General features: G+C 37.1%; 2 protein-coding genes across 4 annotated transcripts in view; both read left to right on the forward strand.

The window, feature by feature from the left end:
• The window catches only part of Spef2 (sperm flagellar 2), a 160717-nt gene that overhangs the window by 121826 nt on the left and 17445 nt on the right, over nt 1–21446 (forward strand). For all 3 annotated transcript variants that reach the window (XM_070041026.1, XM_070041023.1, XM_070041024.1), the window contains exons 27-31: nt 466–597; nt 2429–2567; nt 4812–5041; nt 16999–17105; nt 18320–18502. In XM_070041026.1, coding sequence (XP_069897127.1) covers nt 466–597; nt 2429–2567; nt 4812–5041; nt 16999–17105; nt 18320–18502 — 791 coding nt within the window. The remainder of the gene's footprint in view (nt 1–465; nt 598–2428; nt 2568–4811; nt 5042–16998; nt 17106–18319; nt 18503–21446) is intronic.
• LOC138840657 (zinc finger protein 862-like) lies at nt 12483–16562 on the forward strand. The gene is made up of 5 exons (XM_070040929.1): nt 12483–13651; nt 13760–13977; nt 14262–14470; nt 14579–14702; nt 14813–16562. Exons 1-5 carry the CDS (start codon nt 12509–12511, stop codon nt 15165–15167), a joined length of 2049 nt encoding a protein of 682 aa, XP_069897030.1. The 5' UTR covers nt 12483–12508; the 3' UTR covers nt 15168–16562.

Raw genomic sequence — 21446 nt, forward strand, 5'->3', positions numbered from 1 at the left:
ACAGACATTGGCAGTCATTTTTCATTAATAATTTTACATTTTTATTAGCATATAATAATTTCATTGTGGTATTTTCATACATGCACATATGACATCATCTCTATTACACCTGTCACTCCACTGCCCCTTCTAAAAACAATTGCAAGTGAGATTGGAATATATTGCTTGTCACATACACCTTGCCTTCCTACAAGGTTTCACAAATGTGCTTTTCTAGCTAGCACATTGAGAATTCACAAGAAGGGTTATCAATAATTCACTAGGCAAGGCCTAGCTTTCTCCATCCTAAATCACAGATGTTTATAACATAATTTTTCATTAGTACTCATTTTGCCTAAGTACCAAGGACACACACACACACACACACACACACACACACACACACACACACACACACACACACACACACACACACACACACTCAACAGTTGATATTTGACTCAGCCTCCATCATTTTCCTTTCAGGTAAACTCGAATCTACTACAGAATCCACCCCTGTACTGTTATCACCCCCTAAAGAAAACATCGAAACTCAAAATAGAAGTGAACTGAAGGTGAGAATCAAGGAAGAACATCTTGCTGCCCTGCAATTTGAAGGTAATGGAGGGCACCAGGGCAGTTGGTGCTGTTTAGTGCCAAGTAAACCCACAGCCAAATAGCCCACAAGAGGCTCATCATGACCCCAGACTGTGTCTGCGAGAACATGGGGCTGACACTGGAAAGACAGCAAGCTCCCATAAGTAACAGTAACACAGTGAACCTCACAAGTCCCCAGCCCTGAGGCAAATGAAGACACCTGTTTGCCTCCTATTATCTGTCCTCACATCTGGTTCCAGTGGTTTTCAGTAGACTTCTTTTAGTTCATCCAATTCATGAGACCTGTTGCAGTGAAATTCACTCATTCACATAAAAAGTTGTTGGGCCAAGTCTCCTTGTGATTGCTTGGTACACCTGCAAAAATGCACAAATATAAAACAAATGAACAAAATTAAAGCTCAATCTAGAAGAAGAGAAATTAAAACAATGACTTATATGTTTTATATTGGAAATAGCCATGTAGAACACTAGATGCAAGAGATTGGAAAGAAAGGATGCTGATCAACTGGTGGCTCACACCTACACACTCTACTCAGGAGATCGAGAAAATAGTTGAAGCCAGCCAAGGCAGAAGAGATGGTAAACTCCATCTCCAAAATGACCAGCAAAATGCTAGGCTGGAGGCATGGCTCAAATAGTTGAGATCAAGCTGAGCAAACAAACCTATTAACCTAAGAGCCCTACGTTCAAATCCCAATATGGTCAAAAAGAAAAAAAAATTGGAAAAGGAACTGATGTGTGAGTTATACTGGAAGAATAAGGAGTTTTCCCAGGAGGCAATTTGGGTAGAAATTCAGAGAGGACATTTGCAAGGACTGAGAGGAGTAAGGAATGCATTCTATTTGGTAGTCTATTTGGTAGCTACTTAGCTCAGGTAAATGAGGCATATTTTAGAAAGGAGTGACTTTGCAAAAGGGAAGCCAAACCATGGATGATGTAATAGGTGCAGCCATTGGCAACTGGGAGCTAATGGAAAAAATGGGGCCAAAGAAAGTGATTATGACCATGATAGCAGATGACGCAGATTATTCAGATTCTTCTGGATAGTGGTATGTAGATTTGAACTTGAGAAGGGGAAATAAGTCAGTAGAAGCAAGGTTGAAGCTGTTCCAAAAGTGAGAGATAATCAGATAAGGTCAGTGGCAATTGAAAGAGAAATAGTGAAGATCAGAAAGCTTTTTGGAGTAAAGTACACAGTTCCTACAATGAACTAGGAGCAACAATAAGCCCAGAGACAAATTCCACTCTCATTTTCACAATGTAGAGAAATATGGTGGCATTGCTGCCCCCAAGATTCTAAAGGAAGGAGAGAATAAGCAAAAGATTTTATGCCCCTACTTTTGAAACTCAGAGATGTTGTGGTCATTTTATTTATTTAAAAATCATTACTGTTAGAAATTATAGCAGACATAAAACTCAAGTGTAGCTCTAGCTTCATTTCTCAAATGACTTAAACTACATTCGGCTTCTCAATGAGATGGATGTGACCTTACCTATATTGATATATTAAACGTGCACCTGAAATTTCACAAATCAAAGCATGAGTATAAAAATGAATTTGTGTCATCATGTTCTATAAGCATGTAGTAATTATATTAATTAATAGGCTTCATTATAATATCTTGATACATTTATATAATATACTTTGGTCATATTCAAACACATATATTACTTTCTCTTATCTGCCACTATTTGCCTTCTCCCAATTCTTTTCAAATAGTCTCATTTCCACTATCATGTTTTTTAATAATAGACATCTTATTTGAGACAAACATGCAATCTTTCTGAGTCTGGCTTATTTCACTTATGGCTTATTTCTCTTTTAATATAGAGATAGCCACACAGTTTCGACTAGAACTGATCAAGGCAAAAGCATTGACTGTCCTTGAAGATTTAATCACAAAGGTGGTGGATGTCTATAAGTTTATGGAAAAATGGCTTGGGGAGAGGTACTTGAATGAAATGGCCAGGTAAAGTACTACATTTTTTAAAAGACACTGCTAATCCTCAGTGCCAAAAGTGATAAGGATTTTTAAAGTGTTCACAAATTTAAATTACCTTTAGAAATGAACATTTTGGCCTTTAGGAAATCACTGTTAGAAAGGCATGAGGCCAGCTTTACTATTGAATTTGCATTACCTCTTTTCACACAGTAAATTATGTGTGTAAAAAGTAGTTGGGCACCAGTGGCTCATGTCTATAACCCTGCCTACTCAAGAGGCTGAGATCTAATGATTGTAGTTTGAAACCAGCCCAGGCAGAAATGCCTATGAGACTTCTCTCCAATAATCTACTGAAAAGGCAGAAGTGGAGCTGTGGCTCAAGTTGTAGGGTCTTAGCCTTGAGCAAAAGAAGCTGAGTTCAAGCCCCAGAACCAGCACAAAAAAATAGAGTATCCAGTTTTGTATTTTATTTGCTTGGTTTTCATAAAGCTCAATGGGAACCTTACTTTACAAGGTAGGATACAATTTTCCATATTTTTCAAATGTAAAATAATGCTTTCCATCTTTCTAAGGTAAACCCTGTCAGAGTTAATATTGTGAGATTAAGAAGTCATCCACTGAAATGTTTTACTAGTTGGAATGATTCCTTGGTAAACTCAACATTCCATTCTCCTTTGCTGTTGAGTTAGAAGGAATTTCCAGAGTCTGATTACTATTGTGGGCAGAAGATTTCATCTTCTTACTTGTCCCCTTGAAAAGGCATGAAGATCCAGCTTAGAGGAGAAGAAAGGCCCTCATCCGAGCATCCAGGAGACAAGGATTGCTCTAGTGTCCATTGCGGATTGCTTTGAACCTTATTATCAGCTTCTACAAGAGGCAATATGCCAGTCATTGTATTTCAAAGATTTCTACTTACGCTGTATTTTGTAATGCACTATAGTTTGCAATAAACATTTACTGAAATTTTAGCAGTTACATATAAATAGGATTCAAATAGCAAGTATTCTCAGAAGCAGTAATTACCATCTTTAAAAAAAAACAGTTTTTATGGTTTGTTTTCTCCAGATCTTGTCTCATAATCAAAGTTCTACTATAAAATCTTCAGCCTAGTTGTTTAGAAATCTTGTTCCGTTGGTTCCTCCCATAAAAAAACAGAGTTAAAGAAGATTCTAACACACATTGCAGTAGTAATATATTTAATGTAATCACATGGCTAAATGGCCCAAGTCCATTACCATCAGCCTCACAAGCAGTAATTCTCAGTCCTGTTCTGTGCTAGCTACTTACAAATGAAACTATGTTGTCTTCGTTGGAAGGATTCATAGCTTCTATCAAGTGTAAATGGATGTTGTTTTTAGATGGTATACCTGTGTTTCTTTTGTGTATATCTCTGTCTCCAGAATTATGGATGCCATCTTAAGTTGTGGCTGCAAGAAATGAATAAAAACCTAGCATTGTTATAGTGTTATAATGGGAAGTGAGAGAGACAGAGAGGAGAAAGAGACACAGAGGAAAGTAGAGAGAAAAAAACAGGCACAGAGAGACACAAAGAAGAGTCTCCCTTTGAACTTCAAATCTATTTTTCTGGCATATTTTCCCATCCACTAGATGGTGCACACTGGCCTGAAATCTTGGTTCTGATTGGATCTCAAACTGGATCCAATCAGATCTCGAACAGAAATCCAATCAGAGCCAATGTCCCAGACAAGAAACACCATAAGTTTATGAACTAATCAGCTACCACATAGTAAATGAACACTCACAAAGATGGCATTCAGGAGTTGACTTAAAGGGTATCTTTTGGAAGACAGCAACTAATACTACTTACTAAATTGTCACTATGGAAATTATATAAAGGTAGTTGAAATATGTTTTCTTATATCTAGTTACAAATAATTGTATTGTTCTAACAGTCATATTTTACCAACCCAACATATTAACTTATTCAGGTTCAAATTTAGAATGAAATCTACTTTTGATAAAATCTTGCTCAGATAGTAAACTATGTTCCAATACTAATAGTAAAAAAAGAATAGATTCTCTTTTGGCTCAATTTGTTAAAAATATGTGAAACTATGAGCTATGTAACAAGCATATATGTTTTAAATTTGCATTGCACATTGACCTTATGTAAAATAGATTTAAAGAAAAGTTAAAATATTGTGTAACTTATGCATAGCATTCATTTCATATATATATATTTTACAAGCAAATATTAATCTAATAGCATCTTTATAGCAGAGATAACTTTATTCCTTTTACTACTTTCAGTGTAGAAAAATTAACTGAAGTAGCTCGCTATCACATTGAAACATCTACAAAAATTCAGAATGAGCTTTATTTAAGCCAAGAAGTCTTCTTCATTAATGGTGATGTAAAAGTCTTCCCAGATCCTCCACCACCAACACGTCCACCACCTATAGAAAAGGAAGAAAATGGCACCTTGACCATCGAACAGCTTGATAATCTTCGAGATCAGTTCTTCGATTTGGCACCTAAAGGTAGGAAAATGAATTATTATTGAAAAAAACCACTAAAAAGATTATGAGTAACCAGGATGGGTATCACTTGGCCACAAGAAACATGAGTTCTATGGGAGAGTAAGGCAATACATAGCCCTCAAACCTGTTCTGACCTATTAGCATAGAATGTAGATATGAATTAAACAGACAGGAGAATCAGATTGATTCACATTTGAGGAGTGTATCAGTCTTCATTCCTGGTAATTCTTCCCTATTGTCCTCTTTTTCCTCTTTCTGGAGGGAATGTGTGTGTGTGTGTGTGTGTGTGTGTGTGTGTGTGTGTGTGTGTGTGTGTGTGTGTGTGTGTGTGTGTGTGTGTATACACCACATATATATAATACTGATATATATGTATATGTGGGTATAACATTGTATATAATATATGTATGTAGGTTATATATAAAGAATATTAAGAAAAATATCTTCTTTTTCCCTCTTTGCATATTAGACAATTCATAGACCAAAATGATGTATTTACAAATTTTCCCTTGTGAATTAATTTGTGTGTGCATGTACATGTTATTTTATGCATGTGTATATGTGCATACAGTTTTCTGCACAAAAATTTCAACTCCTTCACATTCTCTCATGACTTTTTAGCTCTTGTACAGGATTTCAAAACTCAAGTGTTTTCTAAAAGTTGGAATTAATATATGATCAATCATGTAGCATTATCATCTCAACTCTTTAAGAATGAATACTAAGGTATTTGAGCAATTTATCATCCAAAATTCTACTGGTTCAAAATTCTCATACACACATTGAACTAGGTTGCAGCTCATTAAACTGTTTATTTTATCTCCAAATATATTCTACTTATTGGTAAACCATAACTTTTTATAACTTCAGTATTAACATGATTTCATACTAAGAAGCTGTTCATAACTTCAGTATTAACATGATTTCATTTTTAAGAAATTAGTCCAATATTTCCAGAGATCTGTATCAATTACCATTGATTTAAAAAAAGAACATGATGGGCTGGGAATGTGGCTTAATGGTAGAGTGCTTGCCTACCATGCATGAAGCCCTGGGTTTGGTTCTTCATACCATATAAACAGAAAAAGCCAGAAGTGGCTCTGTGACGCAAGTGGTAGAGTGCTAGCCCTTGAGCAATAGAAACCCAGGAGAGAATAAACACTTTATCAAAGTGCTCAAAAGCAAAGCATAGGAGAATCAATGTGCAGTGAGTGAGACTGGTTTAAGAAAAATGCAATTTTAAATATACTATATAAAATTATTGACAGAAATGATACCCTCTGATTAAAATCTTGTGAATGATGAGTATCAGGATATAACAGAGCTAAGGAGCTTTCTGCCTGTTATTGATTAACCAAATTGAAGTCAGTCTTCAGTCAAAATGAAATGCCCTTGTACAAATATTTGAAGATAATAATGAAAAAGAAGTGTTCATAAAATAACCCTTACTGAATGCAATATTGAATCACACATTGTAATATAGAAGTTTAAAACTCCTTTCCTGATTAAATCCTCCTTTTGATGATTCTAAATCTTCTTTGGCAAAAGTGATGTACATAAAATATTGTTTGTTGTACATTTTATGTACATAAAATATTGCTGTTTACACATTGACTCAGGTCAAATGAAATGAATCCAGTGATCATGCTTGCATTCCTGCTGCCACTGAGCAAAGATCTGTCCGTATATTGGAATGATAATAGATAAACAATGGATCTGAGAACCATTTTTTCCATTGACCATCCAGGAATCATCCTGTGAGTGCTCTCCCAGCATAGAGTGGGATAGGGTGACTGTTTTCTGAATCATAACAATAGCCAGTTTTGGCATGACCACCATGAGTCGGGCCCTTTTCTGTGTAGTAATTCTTAGCATCTCAACCTATAATGGGATGTCCGGAATCACACTGCTCTTTCTCAAGTCTACTTCTTGTTAAATGATCTTCATGACACTTGGAGCAATTTATTGAATTTCCCGCCTCTTCCTCTGCAAAATGATGGTAATGATACACAATCACTATAAAGATTAAAGAAAGTTATATATTTAATGTCCTTAGAAAGAGTATAAAACAAATAATCTAGTAACATTAAGTCTTCCTGAAATTGTAGCTCAGTCTCATAAATTCTTGACACTTAGTAAGTCAATCTTCTTCAGAAAACTTTATAAAGTAGTTTAATATTTCCACTGGGAATTTTTTTGAAAAGCGATGTGAAAACCCCTACAAATCCACAAAACTCATGCAATTTAATTATACATAAGCTATTGTCATATAATGTAATTTTTCTAGTGTCATATTAGTGTATAATATTTAGAATTGCACAATGCTGATTAAGACCTTTATTACTACCTAAAATGTTATTTGGTGTTCTGACCTAGTAGGTACCTAATACCATCCTAGAGGGATTCCACACAAAAAGAGAAATCTATCCTACATAGTAGACTAAAATCATAAAGTAGTGTGGATCCCTGAGGAGTGTGAGCATCCAAAACAGAAAACACTGGGGTTGTGTGCTGCAGTAAACTCTGCTAGGAACATCTTGTCTCCAAACACCAAATGGCAAGCATATTGGGAAGACAGCCTAGCTCTGGGAGAAGCAAATTGTAGTCTATTGAAACTGAAACATTTTAACTGTGTTCCCTTATCCCCACTTAAAATTATCAGAACTTCTTTTCCTTGTAAATTCATTGGTACTCCGTGTAATGCCTGTAAAGATTTGGTTCATCGCTATTTTGGCCTCTACTGAGAGTCTGTGTTGAAAGAGCACTAGCAAATCCTCCACTCTCACTCTTTCTTCAGAAGAGGAAGTATTTGGGTGTACAAGGACTGTAACATCTTGGAAAAGAATTCTCCTTTGAAATCCCTCTTGCAGACTCTTAGATGCAGTGACTGAGTACAGTGACAGAGGATGTACATTCAGAATGCTAGCTGCAGTAGCTAATCTGGATCATTCAGCTTCTAGGATCTTGCTAGAGTTCCATAAAAGAATTGGCCCTTGCTCCTTCCTTGGAGCATCATAGGTGCAGGGCACAGAAAGCTTTTCAGATTGGCACCCCTGAGAAAGCAAGTCAAAGAACGGCATTACAGGAAAAAGAAGAGATAGAACAGACATAGAAACTGTGGGGTCATAAAACAGCAAACTACACAGGGTGAGATGGTAAAAAGCCACAATCAGTGAGGTATCTTGAGACGCTTCCAAAAGCATTTGAAGCTGACTGGAATGGTGAATGGTTCCAAAAGGGTAGAAACTATGTCTGAGTGAGCAACAGACACCAAATTGTTCTCCAAAGACTCCAGTGACTGAGAGACAGGAAGGAGTACAGGAAGGGTTGTCATCTTAAAGTTCTGTGGATTTTTCTGGGCCTAAAGTCATTAAACAACTATCATGCTATAAGTGTTTTATTATAAAATAATATACAGAGGAGTTACAGTTACATGAATAAGGTAATGAGTACATTTCCTATCAAGCATTGTTACTTCCCCCCCCCACCATCCCTTCCCTCCCCACCTTCCCAACTCCCTCCTCACTCCCTAAGTTGTAAAGTTCATTTTCAATATAGTATCTTATACATGTCATTGTTACAATAGGTAAATCTGTATCCTTGTTTCAGCATTTTGTTATTTCCCTTCCCCTCCCCAAATTAGAAAAATGTATATACAAGATACAGGGCACCGACATCAAACACAGTAACTTTTTAAGCATATTTTGATCCAAAAATTGCTTACAATTACTTAAATTAAACTAAATTTTCCTAAATCCAAAAGATACAGAAAGCCTATTTAGAAAGGGGTTATTACAGAGACATAAGTATTATTAATAGGAATAGCTTCCTGTGTGGTAATACGAAGGAATCCCAGCAAAGGGTGTATGGTGCCCCTTCCTAATGATCTGTGGTTCTCTCAATGGTGAACTCCTTTCTCAAGAGCAGACTGGGATCATGGAAATGTACAGTGAATGCGGCAAAACTGTCCACAGGAAGTTTCAAAAGTGTTGTCAGGATGAAAGATTCTTGAGAAGTAAATGAAAACTTATGCTCACTATGGCACATAGTGTCTTCTAGAAAATCTGCCTTTAAAACTAAAATATAACAACTAGTTAAATCAGTCATTTAACCAAAGACTGATTTTCTCATCCTTTCCTTCATTAACTTGCCAGTATATATTTGTGTACAGCAAGCATCAAACATAACCTAATGTAAAAGATTGGTAAACACTCCAATGCTTAGGTAAAAAGATGCAGGCAGTAGCTGGCAACTACATTTAGACTAATTTTAAATAAAACACAATACCTGGACCTTGAAAGCAAACAGAGAAACTGAGTACCAGTGGCTCAGAACTCTAATCCCAGCTACTCAGAACGGTAGGTCTGGAGATCACAGTTCAATGCTGGCATATGCACCAAAGCCCTCAAGACTCCATCTCCATAAACCAGCAAGAAACGTTGAACTGGAGGCATGGTTCAACTGATAGAGTTACAGCTGTGGGTGAAAAAACCCAAGTAGAAGGAAGGAAAGAAGGAAGGAAGGAAGGAAGGAAGGAAGGAAGGAAGGAAGGAAGGAAGGAAGGAAGGAAGGAAGGAAGGAAGGAAGGAAGGAAGGGAGGAAGGAAGGGAGGGAGGGAGGAAGGGAGGGAGAGAGGGAGGGAGGGAGAGAGGGAGGGAGGGAGGGAGGGAGGGAGGGAGGGAGGGAGGACAGCAATGATCTATACAATGTACAAATGTGATTAAAAGATAAAACAGAAGATGTAAATAGGGTATGAAAGTTAGAGAGACATCAACTAATACAAAGATTATTATTATATTATTATTATATCAAAGAGACAAAAGATAGATCATAATATTCAAGTACAAAAAGATTTATTTTCATACAATATTTATTAAATATTTATCAGATATCTAGACATGATGGAGCAGAAAACAAGTTAGTGTAATTCTGATATAGAAGTGTTTAAACTAGTTAGCTTAGCTTGGCCTTGAATTCATGATCCTCCTGCAAGAGCTGCTAGTTTGGGGAGATGCTTTGTTTCAGGGAGATATTTTAATATAATTATCATACAAACACATATTAATTTTTTCATTATGTACAGTTATTAGTATAACTAATGGTGCTTCAACCTAATGATTTTGTTATTTTCAGTAGTGCTAAAATGATAGACAATCTGTAGAAACTGAATTGTAAAATTTCATTTGAGTACTTTTCCTATACCATCTTCATGTAGTACAATATTCTCTGATGATCCAGGGAAGCAGCAGAGAAAAACAGCTCCCACTCAGTCCCCGGTCACAGGGGAAATAGCCATCTGGTATTGTGCACAGAGTAATGCAAAGCAAAGACATTCAGAAGGTTAAATGTGATTGATGCATTTTCAGCTTAAGATGTTTTCAGTTCATAATGGGATCATGGGGTTGTCACTCCATTGTTAGTCAGGGAGAGAATCTGTCATCTGACGATCAGTAAGGTCAATGAACTTGTATAAGAGGAAAGTACACATAATCTTATTCCTCTTCCTTCATGGAAAAACTGTTACTTGAGGATGTAATTTGAGCAACTTTTATTTTATTTGTCTTCCATCAAAATAAATGTATATTCCTTCTCTAAAAGGGGATCAAATATACATGAAAAGTACATGTTGGCAGGGATGTGGGTGACAATGGAAGCTATTACAACCACTCTGGAAGTAGGTTTGGAGGTTCCTCAAAAAACTGAACTTTCTTATGACTTTTCTTATGAACTTTTTTATGACCCACCCATACCATTCCTGGGCAGCTACCTAGAACTTTACAAGTCAGAATACATTAAGACACATGTGCATCCATGTTCATTGCTGCACTAGTCACAATAGCCAAGTGATAGAAAAGCCTAGGTGCCCTACAGCAGAGGAGTGGATTAGTAAAATGTGGTATTTATACACCATGGAATTTTACTCATCCATTAGAAAGAATAAGATCATGTCATTTGCAGGGAAATGAATGGACCTAGAACAAATTGTGCTAAGTGAGGTAAGCCAAGCTAAGAAAGAAATGGTGCATGTTTCATCTTGTATGTGGAAGCTAGATCCAAAATATAACTGGACATGATAACCTATACAGGACTCAGGAATTCACACACAGTCAACCTAAAGGAGGATACTCCAGGGGAAAGAACCCAAAGGTATAACTTCTCTGAACACTTAAAATACCACCTATTAAAAGGAAGTACAAGTAATGGAAACATGTTTTCTCTTTCTGTTATTGTTGTTACTGTGTTTGTTGTTGGTAGTGGTGATATTTGCTTTTGCTTTGGATTTTTTTTTATTCTTGTGGGGGGGACACAGGAAGGGAGAAAGGGTGAACAAATATAATCATGCTATTCAGTCTACACTATGTAAAAAATGAACTATGAAACTTGTGGGCAGGGATGAGAGGGGAAAACTGGGAGAAAGTAAAGGAAGGAGTAACATTGTCTAAAACCAGAAATGTACTCATTACCTGACTTACGAAATGGTAACCTTCTGTACAATACGTAATAGTACCATGACTTTTTTTATTATATATATTTTTTATTGTGAAAATACTGTACAGAGGGGTTACAATTACATGGGCAAGACAGTGAGTACATTTCTTATCAAGCATTGTAGCCTCCTCCTTTGTTTACGCTTCCCATCCCTTCCCTGCCTCCCCCGCAACCAATTGTCCCCCCCCTCCAAAGTTGTAAAGTTCGTTTTCGACATGACAACTTGTACTTTTCATTGTTTATAAGATTATTTCTTTGTTGCTTTGTATGTCCCTCCCCAACAGTATAACCCCTGCTTTCACTGTATTTGATGTCGGTATAATTTGTGGAGGGGAAGAGGAAAAACAAGTTGTTTAAATAACATGATTGTTTTTAAAAATGGGCTTTTTAAAAAAAGCTAAAAGATAGTTGGAGCATTAAATACAGGTTGTCTATGAAACTTCCTGGCAAGCCTCAAAACCTGATGTTCTTGGGACTTGGTCAGAAAAGGAAAAGTCCAAGATTATGCACTGATTAGTATTTTTTCTCCTCATCCTGAGAGAGAGAGAAGAACCATAGATCAAAATGGTGCTTCTCTTTCACATGACAAACGAAGCCTAGCTTGTCTTCCCTAATAGTGACACTCACAGACATGTGTGGATTCCAGCTGCTCTGCTCCTGATCATCACCAACACGCAATGGATAAACCTCTTAGCCACAAAATAGTGTTAATGATAATTGAACTATTTTCCTAACTATAAGTAGGGGTAATGGTTGCTAAGAACTAAATGATGAATGAGCTAAAGCACTTATCAGATTACATGTTACCTAATAAACATTTGATATCATTTCCCAGGAATCATAACCGTGCATGGGACAGGGAAGGAGGAGGGGGAAGGGTGGGCGGGAGGAGATTGAGCACAACTGAGGATAACAACTGTGGTTGTTGTAAAAATAACTACGCAGAGTTGTTTTAAAGGCAGGGATCCTCCAGATGGTATGATTCGATTCACCCAAAAGCAGAAACAGACACAAAAACTTGACTACTACCTTCCAAACAGAAACACTCAATTTCTGAAAATTTGGCTAAAAAAATACCCTTGGCTTGTGTATGATGAGTTTTTAAATCTGATGTTCTGCGCCTTGTGTCGTAAGCACGGAGTAAAGTCAGGAGGAAGTCAAGGGAGCTTTTTCCATGGAACTGACAACTTCAGGACGGAATTCCTCAATGCCCATCACCTCAGCGAGGCACACGCCAAGGCTTCATTAATGGAAGCGACAAGTGGCTCCCCAGGGAACCGAGCTGCCACCGATCTAATGGTGAGGACCATGAGCAAAGTAACTCTGGGCAGAGTAGAGAACTTATTCAGATCATGCCACGCCATTGCCAAGACTGGCCGCCCCCTCAAAGACTTTATTTGGATGTGCAAGCTGGATGATATGAAGGGTGTCGATATTGGCCTCGTGTTCAGGACTAACAAGTCAGCGAGAACGTTTACCTATTTTATTGCTGAGGTAGAACGGAAAAATCTTAGACAAAAGCTAGAGAAAAGTAAATTTTTCTCAGTCATCAGTGATGGATTCATCGACAGTTTCATTGAGGAAGCCAAACTTGTCTATGTGCAGTTTGCACACGCAGGGAAAGTGCATTGTCAAATTGTGGGGGTCCATACTGTAGAGGAAAAAGACCCTCTGGCAATAAAAACTGCCATTGAGAAAACTCTAGAGGTAAATCTTCAAGTTAGGCTGTCCAGCCAAGACTGGGCCAAGAAATTAGTTGGGTTTGGAAGTGATGATGCCCCTGAAAAAGAAGAAGGGAAGGAGCTGGCCTTACTTTTAAGAGAAATCCAACCATGTGTCCAGACTGTATACTGCTTAGCACATCAACTTGAACTCTCTTACAAGGCAGTGTTCCAGAACATCCCTCTCTACAATGCTCTCCAAGATCTCCTTCACAGCATTTACCATTTCTATCAGAATTCTACTGTTCATAAGAGTTCTCTGATAACAGCCTTCAAAGGCCTTCACCTTCAACCTGTGATGCCTTCTCAAATTGGAGGCCCACGATGGCTTTACAGACTGCAAGCAGCCCTCCAGAACTTTCTCAAGGGATACCCAGCAATTGTCCAGCAACTGCAGTCAGTGAGTAATTCTTTCTTCCACGTCGTAACAAAAAATACTTTCATTTCATTTCTCAGAATAATGTGTTTTGAGAAGGATAAGCACATCATTGCTGATCTTGTGTTACAGGCCGATGAAGGCAGATGGGATACCAATGAACAGAAAGCCAAAGAGCTCCTCAATCTTCTTCTCCAAGCTGACATCATTAAGTTTGCCCATTTCTTGGTGGATGTCATTAATGTCCTTACCATTCTGTCCCGGGTCAGTCAGAATAGAAATTCCTCAATTGCAGACATATTTGCCACTTTGGAGTCAACAGTGAAAATGCTCCAGATTTATCAAACAAGGTGAGGGGTTGGGATGACCTGAGGACCCATCATCCAGTTATACATGAGAGACATGATTTTCTGGGTGATTTTCTATTTAATTCTTTGAGCTCTCTCTCTCTCTCTCTCTCTCTCTCTCTCTCTCTCTCTCTCTCTCTCTCTCTCTCTCTCTCTCTCTCTCTCTCTCTCTCTCTCTCTCTCTCTCTCTCCCTCCCTCCCTCCCTGTCCCACCTTTCTTCGCCTCTGTCTCTTTCTCTCCCTGCACCCCCCCCCACCCCCGTCCACCTCTCTTTTTCTCCCCCCAGGCCAGGGCCAAAAGAACGTAGCGTACATTCAGTCATCCACTTTCACAGTAACTGTCTCAAAGGAAAAGAAAACATATCTGACGTGAGAAACGTGGTTTTAACACATCTTATCAGGAGGCTGCGAGGCTGTTTCAGAGATGCCAGCCTAGATGTGGTGAGAGCAACCATGATTGGAAGTTTCAAGTTGTGGCCCACAAAGATAAATCAAGGTATGCTACATGTGCTAACTCTGAAGCTATTGTTCTTTGATTGGATGAGATTCGTGCATATACGTGACTCATTGTGTGTGTGTGTGTGTGTGTGTGTGTTGATTGCAGAGTTCGGAGAGAAGGAGGTGTCTATCCTGATCGCACATTACGAACCAGTATTAGAAGCTGCCAGTGTAAAAATTGATGAAGTGGACACCGAATGGAGCATGTTGAAGTTAGAAATTTATGCCAAGTAAATACAAAAGCAATAAAAATACTGGTTTATATGTATAAACGTTAGGGCAAAATTCAGGACACTCAATCTTTAACATTTTTCTTCCCTACTCCCCGCCTCCACCTCAGGTTTCAGAACATTCGAAAATTGACCTGGGATTTTGTGAATTCCATTTACTCACACAAGTATCCAAATATCCTGATGCTGGTGGACTTAGTGTTGGCCCTTCCTGCAAGTTCAGCTGAAGCAGAACGTGGCTTCAATCAGATGAAACGCACCAAGTCACACATGCATGCTAAAATCAGGGCTGAAAGTCTGACAGATAGCCTGATCATTCAGTTGAACTCTCCGGACATTAATCACTTTGACCCTAGGAAAGCTATCCATTTATGGAACACAAGGACACCATCTTCCACTAGTGATACAGGATCCAATTCAGATTGCTCATCAAACTCAGAAAGCCAAGATGAAAGTGACGAGTAATGTGACCAATAGGATCATTGCAAAGACCCAAGGGAAAATATGAAGGTTTTCACAAATTTGAAATTAAGAAGTGGAACAGTGATCAGTCTTCACCTCAGACGTAAAAAGTCATTTGTCATCTTCTAAGCAAACAAAACAAAACTCCAGATATGTCTATTTCCTGTAACTTTCTGGCTTCACCTCTGTGTTTATGTATTATTTTGAGTTCTTTGGTTTTATATGCTTGCTTCTAAGCCATGGTGTTATTACAGAGTCATTTTCCTGAACATTTTTCTTATGAGTGAAGAGATTGATTTTGACCTTAGCTCTCATAGGCCTCGTATATACAATTTACTATTTTCCCCTAAGTATAAGTGGTAGTTGCATCAGTAAAATTTGGATCAAATGAAAAACCTTTTGATTTTTTACCTTATGAAGAGAATTTCTAAGTGAAACTATGATTATCAGATATGAAAATCATATAAGTACATGCCTTGGTCACTGGAAGCACAAAGTCAAATAGTAAAATAGTTTTCCCATCTCACAACCAACCCCAGATAAACAGTATCTATGTAAACTGCAAGTACTTTCTGGCATAGCAAATTACTTTGTTTACCACAGTGATTAGAGACCATGGAAAACAGAATTTTTAAGTGCTCTGGCTTTCTTTATAGTTTCAATAGATTTTATTTATGATTTTATGTTGAGGACAGATGGATTTATTTCTAAACTTACCTGAAAGTTAGTTGGCATTATATAAATCTTCAATTCCTGAAAAATTTCTACACAGCAAAATATTCTCATCTCTACAAAATTGGATACTTCAGTGTGATCACAAGTGATTTTAAAAATGCAATTTCTGAACAACCTAGTTGGATGGACAACATGGAAGGAATAAAGGTCCCACTCTTCCTACTCATAATATTACCGTGTAAAACTTGTTATATGTTTTACTTGAACCACTAACATTATAAGTGATTTAGTCCCTTGCCCTAGAGTTTAGAGGAAATGATAAAATTCATATGAAACTTTGGGGTGCAACATCTATGTTTTGTTCATTTTATTACTAAACAATGAAGAATAACTATAAACTCGGGACCTAAAAGATAGCTGGAAACATGTTAGGATTCTCTGTGCATTCTTGAAGTTACCTCTCCTCTGTTAGATGCATTCTCCAGTCTCTTGTAAGATAAAAAAATGATTTTTTTTCCTATTTCTTTTTAGTGCATGCACATGCAAATGTAAATGAGAAATGAGCAAAGTAGGCATTTGTTTTAAGCAGGATAATGTAGAATAATGTATAAAAGTATTGATAAGTTGAGTGATAGTTTATAAAGCCTCTTGAGCTATTGAGCCAATTAAATGAATTACATTATCACTTTCAATCTAGTGATTTTAAAATATAAATCTATGTTTACTACGGCAAATAACTATAATCTGAGCTGGAGTAAATAAAAATAAATATGTTTCTTGATTGTAGTGGTGATCTGTATGCCTGTATCATATATGTACCAAAAAAGTTTATTTTTTGTGCCCTACTACATGTATGAAAACTTAGGTAATGTTAATTTTTTTCAATTTAACCTATTCTGAGTAAAAGTTCAAAGACGATTCAAAACTAAAAAGCATATCATTCTAGTGGAATAAATTATTACAAGAGCAAAGAAGACATTCTGATGAGGGTGGAAAATACTAACCAGAATATCAGGAAACTATGGTTATTATGTTTCCAAAATATCTTCTGTTTTTCAAAATATGCCAGTGCCAAAAAAATAACAATACAATGCGTTTATTTTTTTAGCAAAAATAAACTTTATTGTATAAATAACAAATAGCTTTCATTCTATCATAGGCACATTAGGAAATAAAGCGTTTACTGACATTCTGCTTGATTTGGTGACTGTGAATCTAGGAACAAACAACTTCCCTAATAGTTGGATGCATCTCACCCAACTTGAGGTAAGCTTCCATTTCTTTTTTGGGTTCCAAAACCTTTAGTATTATTATTATTGTATCAGTGAATCAATATTTCTAAAATAACTAACAGTTTCACAGTGTTTGACCTAGTAGAAACTTGGCGGGGGGGGTGGGGGGAAGGGGGAAGGATGGGAAGGGATGGGAAGGGGAAACAAAGGAGGAGGCTACAATGCTTGATAAGAAATGTACTCATTATCTTGCCCATGTAATTGTAACTCCTCTGTACAGTATTTTCACAATAATATATATATATCTATATATTAAAAAAACAAAAAAAGAAATTTAATAAAATTTGAATAAATGAATAAATGACTGACCTTGAAATTAAGACATGATATACACATGTTCAACATTTGAGAAGTGTTGATAGTCAGTTAAAAAAAAAAACAGAGGCTATGAGGTACAATCAATGACTTTGTATTTATTACTGTCTGATAAAACTATCCTAACTAGTAATAACCTATGATTCTGAGAGTCCTTGTTTTTCATCATGGCCTCAGAAGACAGGTTCTGGTGACTTAATCTTGTAATCCTGGCTACTCAGGAGGCTGAAATCTGAGGATTGCAATTCAAAGCCAGCAAACAAAGCCATGAGACTCTTATCTCCAATAAATTAGCAAAAAGCTGGAAGTAGAGGTATGGCTCAAATAAAGCCATGAGCAGAGGGAGAAGGTGAAATACAGATTCAGCCTCCCACTCCCAAAAAAGAAAATCTCAGAAACCTAATGTTAAAGAGCTCTTCCTAGGGCTGGTGTATGCCTGTAGAACCATAGAAAGCAACATGAGTAGTAAGGGAAAGACTCACACTGGGATCAGAGGCAAGTCCAAGCAAAGTTAACAAGAGAACCAATCTGAGAAACAAACGAAAGCAAAAGGCCCCAGAGGTGAGTTCAATCCCAAGAGCCTCTGTCGAAGAGATACAAAGTAAACTGGAACCCCAAGTGTATATTGGTCATATAGCAATAAGCAAATCCCATGAATGTCAAGGAATGAAAAATGAAACACTTTCTAGTTGTTATGAATCAGTAGCCAGAAAAGGGAGCAAAAACTGAACAAAGCCGTAGTAACTGGCTGCATTTTTGGCACTATAAAGTCCTACTTCTTTCATCTGACCCTCACTTTCAGAACCTGAGTGGGCGTGGCTTCAAGGTAATCATACGAATATTCCAGTGGCTTTCTTCTTCTTCTTCTTCTAGTTGCAGGAATTAACGTCTTTATTGACAGTCAACTTTGAGTTCGTGGACTGGCGGAAATTCCTGTTACTGGCAGCGATGCCCTGGCCCATCCCACTGGAACAGGAACTCCTCGAGACCCTGCAGAGATTCAAGGCTGCAGATAAGGCGCAGTTGGGCACCATCACTTTTGAGCAGTACATACAGGTTGATACCAGACCTAGTGGACCAGTGATGCCCTGACATCCTCTTGACTTAGGAAGAGTTTTACCCACAGATATCACATCACAGGCTTCAGGAGAGGACCATGGTTTCCTTCTCAGCAGCCAAGATGATGCAATACAAAGTCCCAGGCCTAGCTAAGAGTTTGGCATCCGGGGGAAAAAGCATGGCAGTGGAGACGCGGATGAGAGCTTTTCCCTGTCCATTAAAATCCTTTTCAGAGATTTTAATGATACCACTGTTAAATGGCCACTTGTCCAATAGTAAAGAACACAGGGAAAGGAGGTATTTTTTCCTACACTTAGGGATGAGATGATTAGTAGATACTGTAATTCCTTCTGACAAACTGCATTTGAAATGTCCAGTCTGATAGGACAGATGGAGAGGGATTGTGAGACACTCTCATGGAGGTGGTTGTGAAGTTATAAATGGAGATAACCCAAGGAATGTGATGGATGAGCAAGCAGCTTAGAAATTTGAGCATTGGACTTGTCAGGGAAAAAAGGACTTCTGCTAGAATAGTTGTGGTAGAAAATGGAGTACAGAAACCAGATTGAAAATGGTTGAGATAAGGAATAGGTCATTAGGATAATTGATATATGAATGGATAGATGGATAGATGACAGATGATACAGACTGACAGATGACAGATAGATAGATAGATAGATAGATAGATAGATAGATAGATAGATAGATAGATAGATAGATATAAACAGACAGACATAAATAGATAGCAGACATTTTAGTTACTATGACAGATACGGAATTTTTTAAACATTTGAATAATAAATAGTAAGAATAAATTTCCATGTCTATTAGCAGCCTTGCTTGTTAATTTTGTATTTCTAATTGAATTTGTCTTTTATACACCATTTACATGACTGAATGACAGCAAAAGAGGTGAGTATTCATAAGGCATTAACTTGGAAGCAAAATACTAGCTTCTAGTGCCAGGATCCTACATGTCTCTCACTACTGAAACTTCAGATACCTTCGTGCCTCTCTTTACTTCCTGATTGACAGATGGAATTGTTTAGAAAGCTCCAAGGTTCCCATGCTACCAAACTAGAGCCAAAGAAAATAATGCATGAATTCTGAAAAGGTTCTTCATGGCTAATCAAGACACACATCTGGCTAACTGGGCTCTAAAATATTTTATTTCATAAGCAGAGTAACTGTCCTGGACTTAAAATTTTGTTAGGATTTGTTTGTTTGAAGATGAAAATTAGCAGAATAAAATTTAAACTGTTTCTCCAATGACTTAGGATTTTTCAAAGTGGACATTCATGAAAACCTTCATTGTTTACAGTAAATAAAATAGATATGAGATATCAACACAAAATATCAAATGGAACATCTTTTATACAGCATGTAAAGAACAAAGAAGTGCCTAGCTCAAAGCAGAAAGCTCCTTTAGAGACAGTTAGATGCTGCATTTACTAGAAACTCAGAAATGTCTGCTTGAGCACTGTGTTTTGGGGGCAAGACTATTTTTAAAAGTATCTATTCCTTGGAAGTCCCAGGGTGCTAATACCATTTGGAGGAGTGTGCAGAACTTTCTCCATGCTCTCTTTAGATTCCCAACTCTTAATTAGCTCACACATACAAAACGCTTCATGAAAATGAAAGTTCCTAATAACTTTGAGGGAAAATTTTCATAAAATCTATTGAAAATTCCATATAAGAACAGTAGTTACACTAGTTAATGTAGCTGCATTGGTGAAATGAAGTCTTCTGAAGAAAAGAGCTATCTACTATACCTTCCATTTGCCTTTATGTTTTCTATTTACCGATTGTACAGCTACTTAGAAGTAAGCTAATTTCTCCAAATTCTAAAAATGGACAGGCATTCAGCATATGAAGTTATTCAGGTCTACCTTGACTAAGCAATGAGTATCGGAGTCTGTTTGTCCCTTGTTCTAGGTCTTGAAGCTTCTTTCCTAATTTGAGTTAGTCATACACATTTAGAATTCTTTGATTTTGAAATATTGGCTCATTTTCTTTTTTCTGAATACATTTTATTAATTTTATTACTATCTTCAAGTACTTACCCAAAGAAGTTGCAATTGAAGAAGCAGTTTATAAAGACACCTTGATCCATGTCGCCCCTCAACAGTCTCACCCATCCATCTCCTATCTACCCCTTCTCTCACTCTTCTTAGTTTTGTAGGATATATATTGGATTCTTGTCTGCATTTCCTCCCTCATCTCCTCTTCATTCTTCTACCTTTCCCTCTTGATCTCACTCCACACCCTTTTTAGTGCTGTTTCTTGGTGTTTTATTCTGCTGAACTTTGGTTTGGGCTTTCTATGGACTTAGACTGTTTGAGATCTTCCTTGAGTCTACCATATTTCAGTTACTACATTTGTATATACTTGCATACCACCCAGCCTGCGTACTTAGGAATTTGCAAGCTAAATCTAGCTTCTATTTATAAGGGAAAACACAGATCCTTTGTCTCTTTGGGCCTGACTTATTTCACTTAACATCATTTTTCCAAGTAATGGCTCATTTTCTAACAGAATGAATGTTACTATAGTCTCAGTGAGTCAGATGTTCTATTTTCCAAAGAGTATAGCAATTCATCTCTAAGGAAAATTAAACACCCTAAAATTGTTGGTAATGTTTTAGCAAGAGAGTACAAAGAATATCTTCATATTTCAAAGAGAAATCATTTAATAATTCAATAAGGTAGTATGTAATTTAAACCCATTAGTACCTACTACTACTAACTTTACAGGTTGCTAAAATTTTTGTAGATGATCTGTTAGAAAACAGATATTTATCTAATATGGTCCTTTTGTATGAGAAACACTGTGAAGTGTTCATCTAATTTATAAAATATCACGTATTTTTAGAAAACTGTACAAATGAATTCTTAGTTTAAAAATCAGGAAATTCCAGTACATTAAAATAATTAGGGGGAGA

Source organism: Dipodomys merriami, unplaced genomic scaffold (assembly GCF_024711535.1).
Source record: "Dipodomys merriami isolate MVZ:Mamm:240054 unplaced genomic scaffold, mDipMer1.0.p SCAF_30, whole genome shotgun sequence".
In the NCBI taxonomy this organism is placed as follows: domain Eukaryota; kingdom Metazoa; phylum Chordata; class Mammalia; order Rodentia; family Heteromyidae; genus Dipodomys; species Dipodomys merriami.